This window comes from Carassius carassius, chromosome 34, assembly GCF_963082965.1.
Source record: "Carassius carassius chromosome 34, fCarCar2.1, whole genome shotgun sequence".
NCBI lineage: Eukaryota > Metazoa > Chordata > Actinopteri > Cypriniformes > Cyprinidae > Carassius > Carassius carassius.
This window is the reverse complement of record NC_081788.1, coordinates 13279528-13305536: the sequence shown is the minus strand read 5'-3', so window position 1 is coordinate 13305536 and position 26009 is coordinate 13279528. Positions and strand designations below refer to the sequence as shown.

Below are 26009 nucleotides of genomic sequence, written 5' to 3'. Positions count from 1 at the left end.
ATCTAACTCATGCCGGCAGCCATATCACCCTGGAGCCCAAGACCGGTTTCCCACTGAAGCTAAGCAGGGCTGAGCCTGGTCAGTACCTGGATGGGAGACCTCCTGAGAAAACTAGGTTGCTGCTGGAAGAGGTGCTAGTGAGGCCAGCAGGGGGTGCTCACCCTGTGGTCTGTGTGGGTCCTAGCGCCCCAGTGTAGTGATGGGGACACTATACTGTCAACAAGCACCGTCCTTCGGATGAGACGTTAAACCGAGGTCCTGACTCTCTGTGGTCATTAAAAATCCCAGGATGTCTTTCGAAAAGAGTAGAGGTGTGACCTCGGCATCCTGGCCAGATTCTCCCATTGGCCTCTGACCATCATGGCCTCCTAACAATCCCCATATACACTGATTGGCTTCATCACTCTGTCTCCTCTCCACCAGTAAGCTGGTGTGTGGTGGGCGTTCTGGCGCACTATGGCTGCCATCGCATCATCCAGGTGGATGCTGCACACTGGTGGTGGATGAGGAGATACCCCCAGACTATGTAAAGCGCTTTGAGTGCCTAGAAAAGCGCTATATAAATGTAATGAATTATTATAAGCACACGCACTCACACATACACCCAAGTTGCAGGAAGATAGAAAATTAGGAAAGGATGAGTTTAAGAGAATGAATATGTGGAATCCCAAGTTTATGGCAATACGTGAAATTGCATAGACATGAACAGCCATCAATAACTTAATTAACCCTCGCATTGAGTTCCTCAATGAGGTTAAAATTATATTAGATACACCAGTGCAGATCAGAGTCTGGAAGTTACTTGCATTGCCTGTGTAACGGGGTTCCCTTTGTTGTCGTTGAAAAGGGGGTTTCCTGAGGTTGCTGATTTGCTGGAAGTTCAGTCGTTGTTGAAGTGACGTCTTGGGAAGCACGTGGTTGGGCATCTTCTGATGATGCGGAGTTGTGTGGGCTAGTTGAAGTTGAACGAACATTCGAGGTCAGACTTGGAGACACGGCGTTACAAAACTTAACTCAGAACAAGAAACTCTCAAAGGAAAATAAAATAAACTAAAGTAAAAGAATAGAAGTAAAGTTTGACGAGAATAGGTGGTGTTTCTTCTCATCGTGGCTAAGTAGCAGCAGGCATGCAGGCCGAAGCATGCTGGAACTGAGCTTAAAGAATGCCAAAAGTGATGACTAAAAGCATAACTAAAAGCAAAAGCTATGAAGCAAACGCTAAAAGAAAAAAAATTATGGTGTCCTGAGTATTTAAACTGGCCTTTTGGCCACACCTCAAATGTTGTCTTGACCAATTAGATATTGTCTTTCGCTCGGGGTATCAAAAATCATGTTATCTTTTCAAGCACGTGGTCAGAATTTTCCCACTCTTGCAGGGTATAATTTTGGACATGATTCCTATAACAAGAATATGATTCATTTGACAAATAACTGATGGTCAGAAACGTTTCAAGCAAACAGATTCAAACACATACATACTAAACATGAATATGAATCCTTAAGCTATCCAATAGTTATTAAAAGACATACACAATAAGTGATTATAAACATGATAGTCAAATGCGTGGTTTACATATAAATGAATATGGAGTTAAGCATTGGACTGATATTCATTTAGAAGTCTTTCTGAGTTCATTTTGGTGCATCTGAATCTATAAAAGACCTGTGTTCCTGTGCCATTCTCTGACATAAGGATGTTCTGTGTAGACCAGAGGTTAAAAGGTCCCCTTAGGAATTTCAGTCTGGTTCTTCTAATTGGGGGGAAGTCAATCCAAAGATCTTGTATACTCTCATGGGTTTACATGTGATGGTCAGGCTGTGCATCTCTTTGACCATCAATCTTGATTACTTACCCCAAATTTGACAATCTCTTCTCTGAATTGAAATTGTCAATAATTGTTCTAATGGTGTTAATGTTGAAAGCTGTTCTGTGAAAGAGTTGGTTGGTTAGTGGACTTGCTTCTGACTTGTGGCACTAGGAATTGATTTACAACATCCTGTTGGCTTTCTGAGGAATTCGGCTCCTCATGTTTCAACCATGGCCCTGATCGAATCTTTAATTTGTCTGGTTCGGGTCTGATACGCTACATAGAGGAAAGTGATACATTTTGAGCACATCCTGAAAGAGTCCATGTTAATTATTTGTTAATCTTGTTTTCTTCGGCTGAGATCATATAAAGTTGTGGTGCATGAAAATCAAGCATGCTGCCAGAAATCTGCCTCCTCCAACACACGCTCATGGCAACTCATTTTGACAAGAAAATGAAAATTGTAATGGTATGTTATTCTACAGCTTTATTTTCTGTTACAGTAATGTTTGAGTCTATGTTTGGGTCAAACTTTTTCACCCCACACTTCAAATTGTGCCCCTATGCAACATATACACTACCGTTCAATTATTGAAACGTATTATTTATTATTGAAACTTATATTATTGTTTTAAATAATTTTCTTATGCTCGCCAAGGCTGCATTCATTTGATTAAAAATATGATTGAAATATAATTACAAAAAATGAAATATAATTACAATTTAAAATAACAATTTACTTTTTTAATATATAAAAAATATTTCAAAAGATATTACCCTAGTCCTCGGTGTCATATTATCCTTCAGAAATTTTGATCACATTAATGTGTCCTTGCTATTATTAAAGAATTTAAAAGTTCAGTCAAAAAAACCTGAATTAAATATTTTCCCCATTTTTGCACTGCTGATTTTCAGTTACTATGAACACCGATACGCTTCATATCACAGTTTTGATGGAAATCCTGTATGTGATGGTGCGTTCGTGTTTTTTTAACTAGCCTTGAATCAGCCCATTGTCAGCAGGTCCGTCCACAACCATGTGTGGTATGGGGTTTTCTGCTCTAATCACAGAGAACCATAAGACATATTTCAATTTCCTTTGATCCTCATCATGTTACAGTTGGAAATCCTGATCATTAAAAAGGCATAACACTGTGCAGTGGTTTTCCTGGTGCTACTTCCTTCCATCTGAAGGGCTCTTGCGTGTGTTACATTCATTTTTATTTCTGAACCAGGTCTTCACAGAAACTTCTTTCAGAGTTCAAAGCTTTACGTGATTGGATTGCATGTGACTTGAGGATACTAGAATGCTTTGAAGTTCAAATTACAGTCTGAATTCAGAAAAGGCGTTACCGGTGGTGGATTGTGGGGGATTTTTTGGAACAGAACAGTTTGAGAGGTGAACAAAACTTTATTGTTTGTTTTGAGAGCCAAAGAAACACACTTGGCACTTCACTTCCTGTACGTTTTGATGCATTAAAATGCATTCGACTAGTGGTCAAAACTAATTACCACTAATGAGATATATACAATGACATATTGGTTTCCTCTCTGTGATATAATGAAACTATATTTTTTTCTATCATGGGTAGTAATGTGTCAGCAGACAATTTTGGAACAATACGGTGCCATGGGTCTGTCGAGCATAAATATATTTCTTGGCCCATACTGTAGCTGCATTTTTTATTCAGATTCGTTCTCAATTTTCCTGCTTGCAAAGGATGCTGTCTGGTAAGTCCAGCTCTCTCCCTTGGTTTCTGTAATCTGCCCTCTGTTTTTACAGGAGACTCCATTCAGTGACAAAGGCAGCATTCCGAGTAGAGCATATAACTGCAGATGAACAGTGTCGGGTAAAATGTGATCAAAAGACGGTTAATAAGACGGTTAATGTGTTTTATACCAGCATGCCTGAAGAGCGGGTGAATACTCAAATCACTCAGTGTCAGGCAAATACCCTAATAAGACTACCTGCTTCTCAGCACAAGCACACACACACACACTTTTCCATGCCACTCTAATAATGTAAAGATAACACTTTAAATTCCCAGCAGTACTGTAACTTTACACTTCGACACAATGATAATTTTCTTTCATTTTTCTAAGCAATCAGACTTACATTTTGTTTTCAGTAGAGGCAGTTTTAAGTTTAGGCCCATAAGCAATGCCCTAGCAAACATGCAGCAGTGTGTTTACAACAATCAGAAGCCGTTTGAAACCATTTAGCAACTCCCTAGTAAGCATCCAAAGCACCTAAGCATAGTGGCAGCAAAGTGATTCCATAGGCTGAAAAACTTTTTATTGGCTACTCGATTCAGTGACTGATCCATAAGACCCCAAATATTTTTTCACCCCTTTTATTCAGCAGGACACATACAATTGATCAAAATTGACAAAATACATGTATAATGTTGGAAATGATTTTATATTTCAAATTCTGTTCCCACACTATCCACACTTCATTAAGCAGCACAGACATTTTCAACTAATAATATTAATAATGCTAATGATATAAGGAATCTTTCTTGAGCAGCAAATCAGCAGATTTCTGAAAAATCATATGACACTGAAGGCTACTGAAAATTCAGCTTTGTCATCATAGGAATAAATTATATTTCAAAATATATTCAAACTTTTGAACTTTTCAGTAGCCTATCTCATCTGAACTGTTAGTACTGTACATCCATTATGTATTTTGAGTTATTTGTTATATATGAAATAATTATACCAATGAAGCTATGGAATGTAAAAAAAGCCCATCACCAGCAGCTTTTAAATAATAACATATATAGAAGCTGCACAGTGTTATTCACACAAATGCTAAACACCATCATGGTAGCACACACGTGAAACTGAAATAATGCTAACATCAAATTTGAAATGTAACGCAGGGAATTCTGGGAATGTAAATTTATGGTTATTCACTGTAAATTGTATGGGAAATTTACCATTAACCATTTAACAGGTTTTTACTAAAGCATTTTTACAGTCTTTTACCGTTAAATTCACGGTTATTTTTTACAGTGTAGTGTAGCATATCACTAGACAATTCGATTGCTAGCGTAACCTATACCTAACGCAAATGTTCAGTTACACTTTTTTTTCTATATATTGTAAGGTTTATTCTGATCAGGCATTGCAAACAGCAGACTTGATTCAACAGACAGAATTGTGGAAGCAGCACATACATTCTTTTTATGCATACATTTCTGGTGCATTTTTATCATTTATACACTTTGTAGAAACAGTTTAACACAGCTGGTGTGTTTTTGTGGATCTTGTTGTTAATCATTGCAACTACTGTATGCAAACTAAAACAGTGGGTTCGGGTATCACAAATTATAATGTGAGGTTTGTAGTGGTGGTTTCGAAGCATTCATACTTTAGGACACATTTTAAACAAGAGCAGTGTTGAATTTGGCAATACAAATGCTTTTTTTTTTTTAGGTCTTTGTGGCTTTGGTGTCTGTCTGAAGTTGTCAAGCATACCGTATTGTCTTGTTTCCCTTCTCGCTCAAGTCCCCACAATCAAAAGCATCTTAAAAATTTTCTCTCTGTTCTTCTCTTCATAGCACTGAGTTTGCCGATTCGGCTGATGTGATGTGACTTGATAGAAATAAATCTCAGTTTTACATTGAAAACCCCACTGGTCCTTCTCCTCTTCAATGCCAGATGAAAGCTCAACTTGTGAAGGGCGTCCAAACTGACAGCTCAAGCTCAGGTCTGGGATTCCGTCTTCAGCAGGGCGGTGGAAAGTGCAAGGGTAAGGTGTGTTTGGGAAAACTTGGCTCTTGCCACTCACCCATGCCAACTCAAACTGTTAGCTGTTGACGCCGGTGAGACGTACCCGCCAGCATCAGCTGGGACCCACTTACCATATTTTCATTTCAAACTGTTTTTGGGGGGAGAGACTGTGAGATAGCACTGAGTATATAGGGATTTAGCCTCCTTTCGGTTGTCACAATTGGTAAAGGCTTGTCTTTGAACTGTGGAGAGAGGAACCTAATTATACCCCACCTGTGCCTGGCTGCAGGGGGAGAGAAGGTGGAGATGAAGCTGTTGACTGTCTTGCAACTGGCACCACCCTGTGTTTGTATACATCTGTGTCTTATTTCCCTCTCTGGCACAATCAGTCCAGGAAGCTAAGCAGGCATGACCGCATTTGGCTACTTCAAAGACTTTGGCAAAGTTAGACAAGGAGAAGGTTGAGTAATAGAGAAGGGTGGGAGGACATGGGTGCTATGTGTTTGTGTGTGTGTCTCGCCAAGAGGTGTATTGTTTGTTTCTTTCCCCCCTATCTTGCTGCTTTGGAAATGCTGCTACAGTAGATAATAATTGGTCCAGCTCTGTGTGGAACTGAGGGAGTTACAGTGCTGAAGATGAGCCTATACATGTGTGTGTATGTAATTGTGCATTCATGTGTGTGGAGACTCATGAGATGTTATAATGCCGTTTTTTTTGTCAGAGCAAATCAAAAACGGATACCAGGCATTGTAAACAAGCTTGAGTGACAACTGACTAATAAGGAAACACCACCGGTGGAAAGCACCTGCAGTGTCCTCTGTGTATCTAATCGTCATCTTCCGTGAGGAAGGGTGATTCGGAGACACCGTTGTGGGCCACTTTTGGAGACATGCTGCCACTTTGAGTTCATTATAAGTCCTCTCACACTTCGATTGCTTGATGTGCATCTACAAAAGGCTCGCAAGCTCCAGATGGGAGCGACATTCACATTCACTGCCTGTAAGGAAGTAAGGAACAAGAGTAAAATAAAGGCTTAATTAAAGGTTCAGCTACTACTCTTTCTGAGAAAAATACTAATTAGAAGGAAATTATAAGTCCCCCCCTCCCCCATTTTGCTATGTTATTGCACTGAAAAAACGAATACATCAAATGATTCTAAAATGTTAAACCGATACATTAGAAATATTTAAAAGAAGTGCATGACTGACCTCTCTAAAATCCAATGCCACTGATCCAATTATTTTTTCTACCAACAACTGGTTAATTTTAGAAAAAAAGAAAGCGTTTGTTTCAGCAATCTGCATTATTATATTTTTAATTCACAGCCACATTTCTTTTCTCTCTCTCTCTGCTCCATAAACTTTTAAACTTTTTCCATAACGTTCAACTTAACATTCATTTAGAAATCTTATCACTTCTATCATTCATTTTCTTTTGTGAGTCAGCAGCACTAGAAAGTATCTACAAAGAGTTATTCTCACTTCTCACCCCAAATCGGGTCATACTGTACATAAAGATGTACATCAAATCCAATCATACTTCATAATAGGGATGAGCCCATTTCATTTGACCAAATATTGTCAGCTTTCATTAGTGTTTCTGGAACTGGTGGCAGGCACAGCTTGTGTTCAGGTTGTCAGAGCCATTTACAACAATGACCAGATAAGAACCCTAGGAATGTTTCTCAATGTAAATTACAACATCTGTTTGTATCCACCTGTTTTCAACTTCCGCCCATGTGCTTAATCAAAAAAAAAAAAAAAAAAAAAAGTTTAGTGCAATGCAATTAACCATATTGCCGCTCATCTGTGTTCGAGAACACATTGTGCAGAATATAACAAAATAAAAAGTGTGAAAAAAAGGAAAATTGTCAAGTGCTGTTTTTGCTTGTTTTTGAAAGTAAATGTTTTAGTCTTGATCCTAATATGAAACAAAATTACAAATTCACATAAGATATGCCCAGTGGACATTCTATCAGCAAAGGCAATTCATGTGAAAGCTATAAATGTATAAAACTTTTTATATTTTATGTATTATTTATGTATTATATATTCATATTATATTTTCTTTCTATGTTAATGTTACATATTAATATTTAACACTATCTATATTTCCCTCTCCCTCTCTCTTTCTAACTTGAATTTATGTGATGAATCAGAATGTTGCAAATTATTATTATTATTATTTTTTTTTTAATTGCTTCAAAAACAGAACCAGCAGAGTTAAACTCATTGGTCACTATTATTATATAAAGCACACTCATGCTGCTTGCACAGGCATAGGTGTTTCTTATTCATCCATGGCAAGCCTTGTTCCTATGCTCCTCTTTTTCTTTACCTTGAGCATTTGTTTTTGTTTTAATCCCTTGAACCTTGCCACACGGGTGGTGACACACGGGGCCTTAGAAGATGGAGAGGTGGAGCAGACCAGAATGATCACTATCATTAACATTCACTGCAGTCCACTTATCATCACTGACTCCTGCGACATGGCAGCCATTACCTCGCGTCCGCAGGTGGAGCAGCACCATACATATTGCATTGTGCCCGTGTCGATTTATGTATCCAGTAACAAAAGGAAAGTCTAATGAAAAAATACAAGGGGCAATCTTTTATGCTCCTTCGCTTCCTCTTCTTCTGGAAAAAAACAGGGAACACCAGTTGTCCATCTTTTCCCTACGCCACAGTGTCAGTCAAATTCTCATTTGGAGAGTGAGCAAGGTTAACCTGCATCAGAGCATCGGGACTGTGACAAAGAGGCCTATCAAAGCCTGGCTCACTATGTCATTCAAAAAGGAAGAAAACAGGGAAGGTTGGCGTCTTAAACATACTTTAGAGTGCATGAGGTGATGAAATGTGAAATACCTTTCACGTTTTTTTCAAATAACTAAAAAACGTACATGTGTCAACATAATTGGTTTCCTTGTCTCAACCAAACATGATGCGGCAAATTTGAATTTGCAAATGTTCAAATTCGAGCTAAGGCAAAGTGGAAATTTTTAAGTTAATAACAACAATCTCAGTCATATGGACTAGTTTTTTTGTTGTTGTTGTTTTAATTAATTTATTTATTTATTTTATTTTTTAGAGCACGATGGCCTCTCATCACTGTTAACTTTCACTGTATGGAAAAGAGCAGCGAGAATATTTGGGTTTGGAATTAAATAAAGATGAGTAAATGATAGAATCTTTATTTTGGGGTGAATCAAAATTGTATTTTTTTTTTTTTTCTTTAAATTTGGAAAGTAACAGTAGATCTTTTCTGCTTTACCGTGAAGTACATCAGAGTATAACAGATTGTCGGAGAAGAAGAAAAAAAAAAAATGTAGGGCTGGGGCTTGGTCCAATCAATCGGTTGCTGATTGGATGGAGGTGGATCACCCTTCCATACAATATCAATAATTTATTATTTATTTTAAGTCTAATAATTATTGTAGGTAAAAGTGTTTGTCTGAAATGAGTGACACATTTGGTAAATCATTATCACTCAACTTTTCTACAACTTTTTCACACAATTTTCTACAAATATGATCTCTGTCGGTTAAGTTCAATTGCATTTGCTTTATTTAAACATTATTTTATTTTCACATATAGGGTATCAAATGAACCAGAACCACCGCTGGTGTCCTCTCAAAAACAACAGGTGCGTGTCATGATTACTCTGTATTATAAAGGTGTTTGATTCAGATGGTTTCTTGATGGAATTTTTATATTTGTGCTTTTTATCAAACAATTCCCAACAACTTAAGCCTCTTGTATACCACTATCCAGTATAGTAAACATAATATGTAAATGCTAAAGGCATAATTAAAAATGTCACAAAAATTATGAACATTGCAACTGCGTTGTTCGAATCCACTTTTATTTATTGCTGAGAAGAGTCTCCCAACACGCTGGTAACCTAATTCTACACAAGGCTATGGACCAGTGTTGTTCCTCTGAGGACAGCTGTATAAATAGAATCTATAATGGACCAGAGTGAGATGCTATCATTTATCTCCGACTCTCACAAACACAGTTCAGGTCTCTCCTCATTTTCCTAATGATCTCCTCCTTTTTTGCTATGTGTTTTACTTTAAGGTGCACAGGATCCAAGCTTAATGGACACAATTTATCACTGGCTGATCCTACCCAAGTCCAGTTTATCCAGTAAAGCTGAAGAACAAAACAAATTGCCAAACCAAATGCATTTTTGTTGAGGGAATTGGCTTATTTTTCAAAGAAGTAAGGAAATGGGAAAACAAGAGGAACACAGACTCTGTTAGAGGTCTTTGAGGTCAAATTGTGGTTTGTGCGGATAGAAATGTAATGAGTCAAGATGGGTTTCATTACTTAAGAAAAAAAAAAAAAAAAAAAAATATATATATATATATATATATATACATATATATATATATATATATATATATATATATATATATATATATATATATATATATATATATATATATATATATATATATTATTTTTGAACAATACTTTTTCATGTATTTTTTAAAGCTCTTTTATTGTGGAAAAACTCTCTACTCCACATTTTTATAGAAACTATCATTTAATAATTTCGGTAACACTTTATTTTAGGGTTTTTTAACTAGTTACTTATTAGCATGCATATTACTCCACATGGAAAGAATCTATATGTGGATATATGCGCATATATGAAACCTATATGCAGTGTATATGCACATATATGCTGCATATATGCACATATATGATAATATATATGCTGCATATATGCGTATATATGCCACATATAGGCAAAACTGAGGTGCATATATGTGCATATACAGGAAATAAAGGTCTCCTGTATTGCTTCTTCATATCCACATATAAGCCCTATACATACAAGATATGTCTTCTATAAAGCTAATGGCATGATCTGGTCATTTTTGTAGCTCATATCTCATTTTTGACTGTCATACATGATGCCCAGCTCATATTTTTTGTTTTGTACTATTTGATTGATCTTGAGTAAATAAATAATGTACATTTCTACATTTTGGACTTTTATTTATGTTGCCTAGCAGCTATGGATTTTAATTTTACTATTATAGGTGAACATATAGGTGCATATATATACCTATATAGGTACAGTACAGACCAAAAGTTTGGACACACCTTCTCATTCAAAGAGTTTTCTTTATTTTCATGACTATGAAAATTGTAGATTCACACTGAAGGCATCAAAACTATGAATTAACACATGTGGAATTATATTCATAACAAAAAAGTATGAAACAACTGAAAATATGTCATATTGTAGGTTCTTCAAAGTAGCCACCTTTTGCTTTGATTACTGCTTTGCACACTCTTGGCATTCTCTTGATGAGCTTCAAGAGGTAGTCACCTGAAATGGTCTTCCAACAGTCTTGAAGGAGTTCCCCGAGAGATGCTTAGCACTTGTTGGCCCTTTTGCCTTCTGTCTGCAGTCCAGCTCACCCCTAAACCATCTCGATTGAGTTCAGGTCCGGTGACTGTGGAGGCCAGGTCATCTGGCGCAGCACCCCATCACTCTCCTTCTTGGTCAAATAGCCCTTGATGCCTTCAGTGTGAATCTACAATTTTCATAGTCATTAAAATAAAGAAAACTCTTTGAATGAGAAGGTGTGTCCAAACTTTTGGTCTGTACTGTATATGTGTGCATATATGTACATATATGAACATATAATATAGGAAAACTATATAGAAAAATTTTATATATGTCACATATATTAAAAACCTATATCAAAACCTATATTGAAACATATATGTTTATATAGGTTTTTTCCATGTGGGACTAGAATATTAGCCAGTTATTAGTACTAATTAAGCACATATTAAGACATTATTCTACATAATACTATACCTAAATTTAACAACTACCTTACTAACTATTAATAAGCAACAACTTAGGAATTTATTGAGGGAAAAGTCATTGTTAATAAGTGTTCCCTATTCTAACGTATTACCATGTTATGGTTGGGGCATGATGTCAAAAGAGTCGTTCAGACATTTGAGTCATTTTATCTGTTTCATTAGTAAGAACTAAATCATGAAAGTCTTTTGTTCTGGAATCGTACCACATTGGTTGTGATGTACTATTTGTTTGCTTGTTGTTCAGTGCAACCAATGATCTACATTCACTATTAAAAGATGGATGATGGAAATACGTGTAACTATTTTAGTGTAGAGAGCAGCCTGCATTAGTATAAGAATTCATGTACAAGAACGTTAATGGAACCAAAAATCATGAAAATTATTTAGAACCAGGTGACTGTGATGATGGAGGTCGCTGTGACTATGATGATTCCCTGACAAAATAAGTGTCTAAGTCATTTGACTAATTGCTTTTTCTATATTGATTTGACAGAATGTGGTCTCAGGTGATGTTTGCCTGTGTACTTGAGTAACTCCTTGGGGAGTTTGGGTAAACAGTTTAACCCTTTAATTGGTGCACAGGCAAAAATGTAAATTAAGTGTAAAGCACATGAATAAAAAAAGACAACTTCACAATTTGGTCGCACACTCTAATGACTGAGAGTCCTACATTGCTCAACCCAAATTGCTTGTTTTAGCTAATTCACTTTGAAGGCTTTTTGTGCTACTCTTTAATTCGAATCGCTAATTGACTCAAAGTAGGATGCATCTCTGTGCCAGGGCCCATAGGCACTCGGCAACATGGAGCTCCAGTGAAAAGATTTTCAGAAGAACGAAGGGAAGGAGGGAAGAGACAGAGAGCAAAGACAAATCTCAGCCCCGTACCCCCCGGGCAATGCCACGGCTCCATGCAGTAGATTAAATTCTGGCCCGGGCCCAAGTGAAGGCCTGCTTTTTAACCACTGATTCTCTCATTTGCCTTTAGAGGCCTGCGGCCTGGCAGGCTGTGCGGCGCATTACCAGGCTGCAGCAGCACTTAAAACACATTTTAGCCCAGGCTAACAGCTGGCATCCTGGCCGAGAGAATCGTCTCAAGTGACGGAAAGGAACCTAAACCACAGAGGAGTGGGGGTGGGCTTAGCCATCGCACGAAGCCTGGCTGAAATAATGAAAGCAGCAGATGAATCTGATTATGTGTGTAAATATAATTGTGATTCACTTAGAGGCCATGTTTTGATATATTTTTAATTTACATGATTTGGTTATGTTTCTTGCTCTTTTTGTATTTCATTTGTGGGTGGACACATATGAAAGACCATTAGGCCATTAGGACCTGTACTGTGAAAATGTTTTGTGAGCTTATGGAGAAAATTACTTTTTAGACACAGTTATTTTATTTAATGTATACATGCAAATTCAAAGTCAAAAAAGTCTGGCATGTTGCCCAGTAATGCACAGACTAACATTTTATCTGGAACACACAAACAGACTGAAAAGGCACAGTGCTGATAACTCTTATATCAGCACTAATATAAAATAAATATTATTATTAAATTATATTTGAGAAAGCATATATAGAGTGGAGATCAAAATTAGAGAACAACCTACAATCTCCTAAATTTAAAGGTCACTGCATATTCCTATGTAAATTTATCATAACAGGAGTAGAAGGGCAATTTAAATAAATTAATTTAAGTAATTATTTTCTTAAGCAGTAAAAAAAAAAAAAAAAAGAAAAACACCCTTAAATTATATGTTTGAAAAAGAACTCTGATCAAAATTAGAGAAGAATTAAAGATACCTCCAAGTTATTGGAGTTTATCTGGCACCTGGTGCTAATTTTGTTAACAACTTTTCAGATGAATTTAATTAATAAAAAAAATCCTTGAATCCTTGGTTCGAACCAGCATGCAGGTTCTGTATCTGTGCAAGAGTTATCAGTGACAAATGAATTTTGGTCTGTTCCTCTTTTAAAGCTATAAAATGTTCAGAACAGGATGTTTAACTGGGGCCCACTGAAAATTTCAAGAAAAAAAAGGTTAATTCCTTAAATAATATTATTCCTTAAAATATTAATAAATAATATTTTATATCGTAATTTTCTAGCGAGTTTCTCTTTGCAACTGCCAACTGTCAAAAATATGTTTCCATAAAAGTTATATTTTAAGTATTTAGTGGACAATTCTTCAAAATTGTCAACTTTTGTGTTACATAAAAAACAACAACAACAACAGCAGCGTACTGGTTTGGAACAACCTGAGTGGGAATAAATGACAGAATTATATTTTAGTCCTTGCAATGCTGATTAAAAAAAAAAAAAAAAAAAAAAACACCCTTAAATTATATGTTTGAAAAAGAACTCTGATCAAAATTAGAGAAGAATTAAAGATACCTCCAAGTTATTGGAGTTTATCTGGCACCTGGTGCTAATTTTGTTAACAACTTTTCAGATGAATTTAATTAATAAAAAAAATCCTTGAATCCTTGGTTCGAACCAGCATGCAGGTTCTGTATCTGTGCAAGAGATTCAGTGACAAGCCAGTGACTGTCAGCAGAGCTATGCAGTGTTCAGTACAACAGTCTCTCTTTCTCTCTGTGTCCCATGCCTTTGGTTTTCAATCTCATGCTTCACATCCACTGAGCCCACACCATCAGGAGCTCTTATTTACGACCGAGGGTCCTCACAATCTTCCGCCAAGGGTTTAGACAAGTGTGGCCCCCCCTTCCTCTCTCCCTGGGATCATCCTCTCTGCCGTTCTGTGTAAAGAGCTCATTATTGTCAGCTTCTCAATGCACTGCTGGACAGGGCTTCAGCTGAATCCAGTCTGGTATATTCAATTATTGTCTATGTCCTGTGACATGTACTTTTTTTTAAGGTGCCATTTTTAAAGTGAATATATGTTGTACGATTTTTCTGAAGAGTCTCTGTCAGCAAAGACCCTATTCTGTGTGTTTTGAGTTTGGAGCCTGTCTAACAGTCTATAAGAATGCTCACATTATCACATCAGTGTAGTATGTAGTTATATTGTATGGTGGGATGGCTGGGTGTTGATTGATTTTCAGTGCAGTCTCCTGGGGCCGGCGTGATTTTATTTAAGTGAGCGCACATCATTTGTACATTAAGGTTCAGCTAACTTGCTCCATATTCAGCCTTTTTAAAGGCATCATGAACAGCATCCTATCTTCAGAATGGGCCATTGTGAAATGTGTACCGTGGTGGACAGTAAATATGAATGTGCCATGACTGCTGGTAGAATTCACACACAAGGCCGCCTTGTAATGTATTGCTCTGATCTCCAGTCTGATGATGAGACTTGTGTGTGTGCTAACAGAACACGATTTACCATTCTTTTTAAATCTGGATGCTAAATCTGGAGGCTGGACTGGGGAGAACAAGATTATCAGTGACAAATGAATTTTGGTCTGTTCCTCTTTTAAAGCTATAAAATGTTCAGAACAGGATGTTTAACTGGGGCCCACTGAAAATTTCAAGAAAAAAAAGGTTAATTCCTTAAATAATATTATTCCTTAAAATATTAATAAATAATATTTTATATCGTAATTTTCTAGCGAGTTTCTCTTTGCAACTGCCAACTGTCAAAAATATGTTTCTATAAAAGTTATATTTTAAGTATTTAGTGGACAATTCTTCAAAATTGTCAACTTTTGTGTTACATAAAAAACAACAACAACAACAGCAGCGTACTGGTTTGGAACAACCTGAGTGGGAATAAATGACAGAATTATATTTTAGTCCTTGCAATGCTGATTAAATCATAAAAAAAAAAAACTGACAGGTTGTGAATGCCGGATGTTTCAGACCGAAAAGTAAGCGTCCCACAATGCAACAGCTCACCACCTTTCTATTGGCTTTGGGCAGGAGCGCAATCAGAGTGCCAGCCTCAAATATAGGTGGCATCTGGTGCCCAATTTGTCATGCCTGAATTACCTGAGAGCTGATAAGAGCTGAAGTTTTAATAAAAGTTGGGAGCTGTAGATAGCTGGCTGAAGGACACTGATGAAGTGTCTTGGGGCCTATTTCCACCTCAAGATAAGAAGCTGAAGAGAGAGAGGAAGGTGGGTCGCAGGGCCAGCGATGTGAGTGCACACACTAATGTTCAGGGTGTGTGTGTGTGTGTTTCTCTCTCTCCTTCTTCAGTATCTCAGTTAGTATATATACATATGGTGTGAAAAACAAAACAAAAAGAAACCTGGTTGGATCCGGTGATCTATGGTGCTAAGCTTTATTTATTTATTTATTTTCAGTCTTTTGAAATTTATTCACAATTTTGTCATGTTATTATTATTCATTTTAGTTCATTCTACAGTACTTTGACGGAAATCATATTTTATTACATTTATTTTTTATATAATTTTATAACATCATTTATTATTTCTATTATAAATGCAAATAATGTATACACATTTAATTTTATATAAACAACATATCAGTTGATCATATGTTTCAAACTGTAAAAGACCAACATTTAATCAAATGTTCACATTTTTTTAAATAAATGTATAAACATGTATTGAACATATAAAATATGTATCAACATTAACAAAATATAACTGTTACTGATTTGTGAATTCTCTATGCTTTTGAGACTTTGGTATTCATTTAACATTTTTTAGAAAATATTTACTGCATTATGTATAGCACATTGTTATGGCAACAGTGTATTCATAACATTACGCATTTTGACTAGCAAGTATGGTCAGCTGAAAATTCATTTCATATAGAAATTGTAAGTTTTAACTGATCTGATAGCTAAATGGTTTTGTTTATCAGTGTTCAAGCAGTCGATCCCGAAACATAATATGATTGTAATAATTGAATAAATTTTATTCTATTTTAATTTTATTTCAAATATTTGACATCTTGCCTTCATTACTGTTTTCAAACGTTATAAAATCTTTATTATCTAACATTTTTGTTAGTAATTTCCTTTATGAGATTTACACTGGCGGTGTCCTAACACGTATGTTTCCCTCTCTCTCTCTCTCTTTCTTGCTCTCTGTTCCTCTCATTCACGCTCTGTGATTTGGCCTCCCGCCAGCATCTATAGCTCACCCTCAGCTGTGCCGGTGAGCTCCAGATGTGCCAAAGGCATGGTTTTTTTTTCTCTCTCTCTCTCTCTTTTTTCCCATATGTGTTGGTGAGCATGTGTATGTGCGTGTGTTTGTGTCTGTGTGCAGGTTTTGCCAGCTGACTGCACCGTTTGATAACCCGCTCTCTGGTTGCCCATCACCGGCCGCAGAGATAGAATTAAATGATGATGATCTTCCCACGACTTGGGTGCTGAAACAGTGCGTATAAATCTTGATTTCATCTCAGCGTGAAAAGTCTTTATCCATCATCAGTCTTAATGAACAAGTCATTAGGCGCGATGAATGGCGCGCAGGGCCCCGGCGTTCTCGCCGCCGCTATTTGTATGCGGCTTTTTTAGGGGGCAACTTCTGCACCCTTTTAAGGGGGTCAAACTTATTGCTCCAGATGTGGGGTTACCTCTCCAGCACCGCACCCCCTGACCCCCTCCTCCGAGGTGCCCAGCATGTACCAAGCAGGGCTGGAAAAAATTAGAGAAACAGCTCCGAATGTGATGCTATATGAATAATATTTTTTAGTAAACCAATTTATTAGTAAAAAATGACCACATTTTAGATCCCTTAATCCTACCCCTTACTTAACAGCTAACCTACTAACTATTAATAAGCTTTTAATAATAGTTTATTGAGGCAAAAGTCATAGGCAATAGTTAGTTAATAGTGAGAAATGGTCGTCAAACTACAGTGTGACCCAAAAATTATTTGAATGATTGGTCTAAGTGATTTGAGAATGATATCAGTTTGATCCATGAATGAATCATTCTAACCTTTTTATGTGAACCAGATCTACTGAAAACAATGATCACAAATCACTAATCAAACTTGAACCAAGAGAAAATGTCAGTCCCTATTTGCCCAAAGAGGGAGAAGAGAAAAAAAAGCATTCTACCTTTGTGTGTGTGCTTTTGTTTTTGTAACATATCAGGACACAACTCTGTATAATGACATGGGTATGGCACAGGTATTACAAGGAGAGGGTGACTTATGAGGACATAACCCATGCCCCCATTTTTCAAAACGTTTATAAACCCAACACAGTCTCACTCCCTACTCGTCAAATGTCTGACGCATGGTCAAGGGATCTGGCGTCACTTTTTTGACGCACTGGGTATACCTTTGGCGTCATTTTTCAATGTGCAGGTTAGTCTGATTGACTTCTATAGAACTCAACAGCGTTTAAATTTGTTGTCTTGGGTCAGCACACCGCAACTCGTTGTCTGCCTTGTATGGGTCGAGACTAAAAAAAAGAAAAAAAAATAGGCTACAAAAAATTATATATGACAGGGCGAGTCAAATGGCGGCCTCCAGATCATTTTTATCTGGCCCTCCAACTGGGTTTTGAGGTTTAAAAATCCTCGCAATCTGATATCAAAGTGCTCTCTGTGCAAAGGTTTAGCGCGTTGATCAGTGGTGAGTTTAACAACACTCAACTGCAGGTAAAACAGCATTCAGCGGTGAGTTTAACAACACTCAACTCCAGGTAAAACAGCATTCAGCGGTGAGTCTGACCAAAGCAACGCTCAACTACAAGAAAAACGGCATTAAAAGGTGAGTTTAACAACGCTCCAAGGCGCGTGCAAGTAAGCAGCAGTTTAACCGTTTCTTACAACCCATTCTCGCTTATTCATAGTCTATCGCTATGAAATCACGTTCAAGAAGTCTCATTCAGCACACATCGCGATACTTTCCATCAGTTTACATGTGCCACAGATTCGGTGAGTAGACGTAAATATGCTCTTTTAATGCCTGTTATAAAATGTATTCTCTCTTCTTTATTAATCAGATTAGCGCCGTATTGTTTACTCGCTGTATTATATCAGTCATCCGAGGCTGTCTTTGAGTTTCATTGGGTTTAACTAAATGAACACACCTGCTAACTAGTGTGATTAAACTCTATCGGTCATGTGACGTGCCATAGACTTTCAATATATTCATTTCAGGTTCAAAGATGTAAATTTGTAGTAAAATCATGGTAACCACAACACGTACAATACTAACAAATTAAATTTGAAGTTAAAACCCAGGAACGGGACATTTACCATGTTTTTACCACAGTAACTGTATTTTTACTATGGTATATTAATAATCAATACAACAATACAATAATCATCAAACTAACTATTGTTGTACAACTGTAATGGTCGTTTTTGATGTGCTTTTATATGACAGATATCACACATTTACTGTACCATGCTTTTGATACCTTTTTATGTAAATCCAAAAAAAGTAAATAAATAAAAGGACACATTTTTTCCCCTCTTGCAGTTCATTCATATCAGTTTATATTTTAAATATTTTGCTCACAAAACATTATTAAAATTCTGTTTATAATTCTATTTTATTCTACCCCCCCCCCCCCCTCTTATTTTTATTAATATATATATATACAGTACAGACTAAAAGTTTGGACACACCTTCTCATTCAAAGAGTTTTCTTTATTTTCATGACTATGTCACACTGAAGGCATCAAGGGCTATTTGACCAAGAAGGAGAGTGATGGGGTTCTGCGCCAGATGACCTGGCCTCCACAGTCACCGGACCTGAACCCAATCGAGATGGTTTAGGGGTGAGCTGGACCGCAGACAGAAGGCAAAAGGGCCAACAAGTGCTAAGCATCTCTCGGGGAACTCCTTCAAGACTGTTGGAAGACCATTTCAGGTGACTACCTCTTGAAGCTCATCAAGAGAATGCCAAGAGTGTGCAAAGCAGTAATCAAAGCAAAAGGTGGCTACTTTGAAGAACCTAGAATATGACATATTTTCTGTTGTTTCACACTTTTTTGTTATGTATATAATTCCACATGTGTTAATTCATAGTTTTAATGCCTTCAGTGTGAATCTACAATTTTCATAGTCATGAAAATAAAGAAAACTCTTTGAATGAGAAGGTGTGTCCAAACTTTTGGTCTGTACTGTATATATATTTTTAGCTGGAAAGATGTACAGGAAGCAGTCATCCCTGTGGTGTTTCTGGAGAGGTATTCCTTCAGAAATGGAGAAGACAGAAAGCTGCGGAGGCAGACATTTGCAGCAGTAAGTATGTGATAGTTTGACCTTTTTATCAAACTGCTGTTATAAATTGCACAGCATTTGTTGTTTCTTAAACTTTCGCACTGTCCAAATACCCACACTTGCCATCTTTGCACTTGACCACTTGATTATTTATTTGACGTATTTCCCGTGTTCGAGTGAGCATGGTGACCAAAAGTGTGAACTTTTCATGACCTGATAGTAGTGGTTCCCAATCCTGGTCCTGGAGAGCCCCAAAACTGCATGGTTTTGGTGTCTCTCTTATCTGACAAACACACTTTTGAGGTCTTGGAGTCTTCACTGATGAGTTGAATCAGGTGTGTTTTAACAGGGAGACATCTCAAATATGCAGTGTTGGGGTACTCCAGGACCAGGATTGGGAGCCACTGCCTTATGGGACACATTTAAGTGTTTACAGAGATTTATTTATTTATTTATTTTTTATTCCACTTTGCATTTTAAAATAAATTCTAAATCTCTTTTCATTAGTCCCTATTACAGAGGACAATTAAATTTTTGGTGCTTCTAATTAAGTGGAAAAAATATTTTCGATATCTAATTATTATTATTAATAATATTTCACATACATTGGAAAGGTTTCCGTGACCCCTTGTGAGATCTCGGCAAAAAGCCTCACAATTTATTCCAAAACATGATGCATGATGGGATACACTAAGCCTGGTACAGAGCTCCGGAGCGGTATTGGAGATAGTGTGGGTTTAGTGTGTGTTAAAGGCACTGCGCTTTGGCATTATTAAGACTTGCGCACTACTGATAACAGTCCTGTTAGCTTGTAATAATTTTTTAAATAATTCATATGAATATAACTTGTTATTAATGACTTGCTTTTATTAATGGATGCATTTAACATTTAATTATACAGCGTCTTTTCAGAGGCTGTACAATTACACACACACATACACACAGTAATGTATAAGTTGCATGTAATGTAATAATATTTCCTTTCTTTCTGTCTTACAGGATTGTTTGCAGATAATGCTGTTCTTCTTTTTCAGAAGTTTTTTGTGAGCCAACCCTCACAAACCTTCCTAAAAACTAAAAGAGCTATTACTGAGTCTCAGCGAATCTAGCCATGATCAGCTCTTCCCAGGTACATTTGTTTAAAATATTTTTGAATCAACATTTACTCATCAAATGCTCTGGGGCCGGTTGCATAAACATAGTCATTATCTTAAGACTGTGTCTAAGAAATAGTCTGACTAACTAAAGTCACTGAAGAAAGACCATTGCATAAAATAAGCTCACACCTATCTTTATTAAGACAGTCTAAATCGCAGTGATTTGTGGGAAAAATAAGACGCTGAACAACTTAAACAAAATGGCCGACAGTACGCGCTCATCACAGTTTTCCTTTGCGGAAAATATTTGTATATTAGAGGAATACAATGCTGCTAAATCGACTTTAATGAACAAATTTAACGATTACAACGGCAACACAAAAAAACACAAAGCTTGGACCACAATTACGGAAAGAGTTAACAGTGTCAACCCATCTGTCTCACGATCCGTCAAAGATGTTCAAAAACGGTTTAAAAATATGGTTCAAGAGGCAAAAAAGGAAATTTTTAAGCGAAAAAACCCAGCAACGGGGGGAGGACCATCTCCTAAATTGAAAAGGACAACGGAAATGATAATTGAAATATACGGAGACGAATCTCCGATGTTTTGGGGAATCCCCGGGGGGAGGGAGAGCGGAGTTTCCGGGCGGACGTTACCCACAGCGGCGGAAGATACACAGTCTCATACCGCTGTCACATCAACCCCGCTTGGACAGCCTCGTGAGTAATAATGTTTCGATGGTGATTGTTTTTGCTTCATTTTAAACACTGTAGGGTACTGCTCTGTTTTAGATTGAGTAACACTTATTATCTTCTAGTTGACTGCGAGGTGACACTGACATTGGTCTCTCAAAATGACGAAGCTCCTGTTACAAGCCAGGATGACCAAACAACACAAAGTGAAGGTAAGCTATGCTTTCAATCTTTCAGCCCTCTACTATTCCTCACAACAATGTTTTTAGTTTAAAACAGATTAACAGTGTTTAAGTAAGCAATAACGTACAAGCGGCTGTGCTGTAGCCTATTGTGAGTCACGGCTGAAGGCACGACGCGACTAGCATCGAGTAGGCTACTTTATTGCTTAAAACGGTTACGAAAAAAAAAACAAATATTATAAAATATCAGAAAAATCAGAATAATCAGAAAAAAGGTACAACAAAAAATACCGTGCCTGTCACTTTTCTAATTTTGCTAATGTTGTTCTTGTTCTTTTTTAAATTTATTTTTAAAGATGACGATTTGGACAGCACCCAAATGGCACCTGTGGGAAGTGGCTCAGACACTTGAAGATTTGAAGAATTTTAGTGTAAGTTAATGTGTAGTGATTTGAAGATTATATCATATTTCAGCTGATTGTACTGATACTATGCATCAAATATTTTGTAAGTATTGTCTCAATGAATAAATTATAATATGTCCACTTAATTTGAAAGTATAAATTCTTTCATTTTTCTCAGTCAAACTGAGAAAATGTTTTCTACAATCATCTGTCGAATGTAACGCCCAGATCCATCTTCCCCTCCTGCCTCAGTAATCTCCAAAGTGGGTTCTTCACAAATTTGGTCATCCTCCAAGTCTGGGAGTGCAAGATCTCTATTAAATGGAAAGTGATTTTTACTCATTTAATTTAAAATCATTGGGCAATATGTAGCTAGGAGTTTTAATTACAGTTAAAAACATATTACCTTGCCATGTTGTGCAAAACAACGCATGCACAGATAATGTTGCAGACTTTTTCTGGTTTCATTTTGAGCTCTGCATGCAGACAATGAAATCTTTGTTTCAGGACTCCAAAACACCTTTCAATAACATTTCTTGTTTTGGTATGGGCTGTGTTGTACCGAGCTTGAGGCACACTGACTGGATTTAAGAAAGGTGTGAGTAGCCAGGGTTTTAGTGGATAACCAGAGTCACCCAAGAGCACACCCTGCAATTCTCCTCTCTCAAATGCATCATGAATTTGGGAATTCACTAAAATTCTAGAGTCATGGGTTGATCCTGGCCAACGAGCAACACAGTTAAGCACTCTTAGTTTGGCATCACAAATAGCCTGCACGTTAATACTGTGATAGCCTTTCCTATTAATGAACAATGGCTCATGAGTTGAAGGTGCTTGAATCCTAATGTGTGTTCCATCAATGGCTCCAACTACATTTGGAAATCCTGCAATGTTGAAAAAATCTGCCTTCACCTTGTTCAAGGTAGAGACATCAGTCGGATAAAGTGGAAGTCTTCCTGACAGTGCACAGGCAACCCGATGAATAATTCTTGATGCTGTAGATTTGTGTACCCCAATTAAGTCTGCAGCTGTGTTTATAAAACATCCTGTGGCAAAGAAGCGTAGAGCTAGACATACTTGTAGCAGTGGAGAGATGCTGAAATTTCTTGAAGTTTCAGGCCTCAAATGCTCCTCCAAGTCAATTGCTAGTTATTGTATTGCATGTCTAGGAAACCTTAGCTTCTCCAGCAGTTCCTTTTCAGAAAGGACTTCTAATGGGTTTGAACGGTCTTTGAAAACTCTTTCTCTACTTATTGCCCTTTCATAAAAGCAAATATTAAAATGTGCCATACCGCAAGACAGAGTCGGGCCACATTTGTGAATCTAGAGCACTTGACAGTTTATTCGTTTCCATGGCAACATAGATTGTAAAGGAAAGTTAGCCAAGGGGGAACCAGTCTTACTTTTTTGTCTTAAATTAGACCAGTCTAAAATGTTATGCAACTGACTTAAAAAGTAAATACCAGTCTTAAAGAAAAAAAATTCGACGACTAACTTGCAAGACTAGTCTTAAATAGATTTATGCAACCGGCCCCTGGTCTGAATCTTATTTTAAATTAACTTAATTATATGTTTAATGAGCAATATTAATTGCACAAAGAGTAAGTAGAGATTATCTTGTTTTTCAGAAGATAAGGAAGAACAAGGAAATGATTTGCTCAGGATGAGGAATGAAGACGGCCATCTTGAGCCCAAACAAAGACAGAAGTCCACTGGTATGTGTGTGTTGAAGCAATGCTGTGTTATGTGTTACAGCACTTTATGATTTTATCTCACAGGACTGCTCATATCAGCCGTAATTATTCTTTCTAATATGTTTTTTTTTATACAACTATTACAATAATAGCATGTTGGCAAAGTGTGACTGGAACATTTTTAAATTTTAAGTTTAAAAAAAATAAAATAAAAACACCACCTGTTTGTCTTAAATAAAAGAATATAAGTTTTATAAAAGTGGTTTACATTATTTCATTGTTTCATAAATGTTGTGTTATAAATTGTGGATTGATAGTTGATTGGTTTGAAGCCAGGCCTTACACTGCACAGACTAAAACACATTTGTGAAAGAAGTCAGGAACTTTGGAGAAAGATTCTAGAGGAAAAAAAGACACATTTACTGCAACAATAGATGAATTATAGAGGCAGAAATTTCTGTCACATGCTAAGGGGTGTCTCGTGAGCAAGTCCTTTGCCTCTAACTTTTTCTTAATTCTTGCAGAATGAAATTGTTATAGCAGTATTTTAATTTGTACAGATGATCTCATCAGCCAAATGAAAGGTTTTGACAAGTGATGCTCTTGAAAGGAGTGAAAGAAGAGGATGTTGTAAATTGTCTTCAGAGAAAAAGCTTCTCAAAAGGTCTTAAAACAGCTTGAATAATGGTAAGTGTACAGTACTACAAGGGTCATAGTTGCTCACACTGCTAAAATCACACAGAACATAAGCTGAGCTCTCTGTCCATTAAACAACTTCATCTGAATTGTTTGTGTTTTTTGTTTTACTTTGACCAGGTCTGGGAACTGTCTGAAAATGGGATGTTAGGACTGAGAGATCCTCTGGCTGAGAAAAGGCTACACTGGATATCAACCACAAACTGTTTCCAGACACGAGAGAAGAAGATCACGATGGGGAGATGAAACCAGTTTAGATGTGATGATAAGGAATCATTATTTTCTGAAACAGTATCACATGTCTTATAAGTATCACATGATCTGTATCACAGTTGACTGGATGGAATCTTTTTACTTTTAAGGACATTTCATCACTCATCTATGTGAACTAATTAATTTATGATATTAATGAATTTTTGATCCATTATTATTGTCCTTGAATCGTGTTTGTCTTGATGCTACTTTATCAATTTAGTCTATGCTTCAATAAAATTAATATGGTGAATATTGTGTGTTGAAAATTCTTGGTAAATACATAATTTTACTAGGTAGGCTCATATGTGTTTATTCTACACTTGAAAAACTACATATTATTAATTACCAGGATAATTTATATATATATATATATATATATATATATATAAAGGGAGTTACTAGATTAATTATTTTGAAAAACCATTTGCTTTAATGTTACAAACACTAAAGGGATAACTGAGAATGTAGCAGGAATGATCAACGTGGATCTTGTACTCCATTAAAACCAAGAGCATGCACATTACTGATGTCCAGTACCCGAGGAGCAAGATACGGGGTGAGGAGGACATTTTTACACTGATTGTTGCTAATTAGTTATATATAAAGTATTATTTTATATTTATATATATATATATATATATATATATATATATATATATATATATATGTATATATAGTATTCTTAGTACTCCATGAATTCTTCCTTGTGTAATAGTGAAGTATCACAATGTGAATGCATTTTCCTTGATTACTGCTTAACAGTGGGGAATAGATAATGGCAAGTTGTTGCAGGTTTATATATTATATTTATTACTGTTAACTTCAAAAAAAATAAAAGAATTAATCTATTATTTTTATTATTAAATAATTTCTTTCTAATTTTTCCATGTTTCATCAGATGGCCTCACCATGTCCTGTCAACGCCTTGGAGCGTTGTTAAACTCACCTTTTAATGCCGTTTTTCCTGCAGTTGAGCGTTGCTTTGGTCAAACTCACCGCTGAATGCTGTTTTACCTGGAGTTGAGTGTTGTTAAACTCACCGCTGAATGCTGTTTTACCTGCAGTTGAGTGTTGTTAAACTCACCACTGATGAACGCGCTAAGCCTTTGCACAGAGAGCACTTTGATATCAGATTGCGAGGATTTTTAAACCTCAAAAACAAGTTGGAGGGCCAGATAAAAATGATCTGGCGGCCGCCATTTGACTCGCCCTGTCATATATAATTTTTTGTAGCCTATTCTTTTTTATTTTTATTTATTATTTATTTATTTATTTATTCATCTTTTTATTTACCCATACAAGGCAGTCAACGAGTTGCGGTGTGCTGACCCAAGACGTCAAATTTAAACGCTGTTGAGTTCTATAGAAGTCTATCGGACTAACCTGCACGTTGAAAAATGACGCCAAAGGTATACCCAGTGCGTCGAAAAAGTGACGCCAGATCCCTTGACCATGCGTCAGAC

The 26009-nt window shown here is 36.7% G+C and overlaps 1 protein-coding gene and 2 long non-coding RNA genes across 3 annotated transcripts in view; 2 read left to right on the top strand and 1 right to left on the bottom strand.

Moving 5' to 3' along the window:
• LOC132115158 (uncharacterized) overlaps positions 1–25768 on the bottom strand; it is a 226837-nt gene extending 201069 nt beyond the window's left edge. Inside the window, exons 1-2 of the long non-coding RNA XR_009425427.1 lie at positions 25605–25768; positions 25493–25560 (exon numbers count right to left, since the gene is read on the bottom strand). This is a non-coding gene — a long non-coding RNA (uncharacterized LOC132115158). The remainder of the gene's footprint in view (positions 1–25492; positions 25561–25604) is intronic.
• On the top strand, positions 19444–24175 carry LOC132115156 (uncharacterized). Its single transcript, XR_009425426.1, has 4 exons — positions 19444–19546; positions 20525–20654; positions 23530–23616; positions 24156–24175. It is a non-coding gene; the product is annotated as an uncharacterized LOC132115156 (long non-coding RNA).
• Positions 20704–21909, top strand: LOC132114573 (uncharacterized). Its single transcript, XM_059522752.1, has 3 exons — positions 20704–21342; positions 21441–21527; positions 21854–21909. The coding sequence occupies exons 1-3, from the start codon at positions 20883–20885 to the stop codon at positions 21907–21909; spliced, it is 603 nt and encodes a 200-aa protein (XP_059378735.1). The 5' UTR covers positions 20704–20882.
• Positions 25769–26009: the final 241 nt, after the last annotated feature.

Bases quoted from the DNA above. Each gene is read 5' to 3' on its own strand.
- LOC132114573 (XM_059522752.1), top strand. From the start codon at position 20,883: ATGGCCGACAGTACGCGCTCATCACAGTTTTCCTTTGCGGAAAATATT. The intron at 21,343-21,440 runs GTGAGTAATAAT...ATTATCTTCTAG, and splicing joins AACCCCGCTTGGACAGCCTC to TTGACTGCGAGGTGACACTG. The intron at 21,528-21,853 runs GTAAGCTATGCT...TTATTTTTAAAG, and splicing joins CCAAACAACACAAAGTGAAG to ATGACGATTTGGACAGCACC.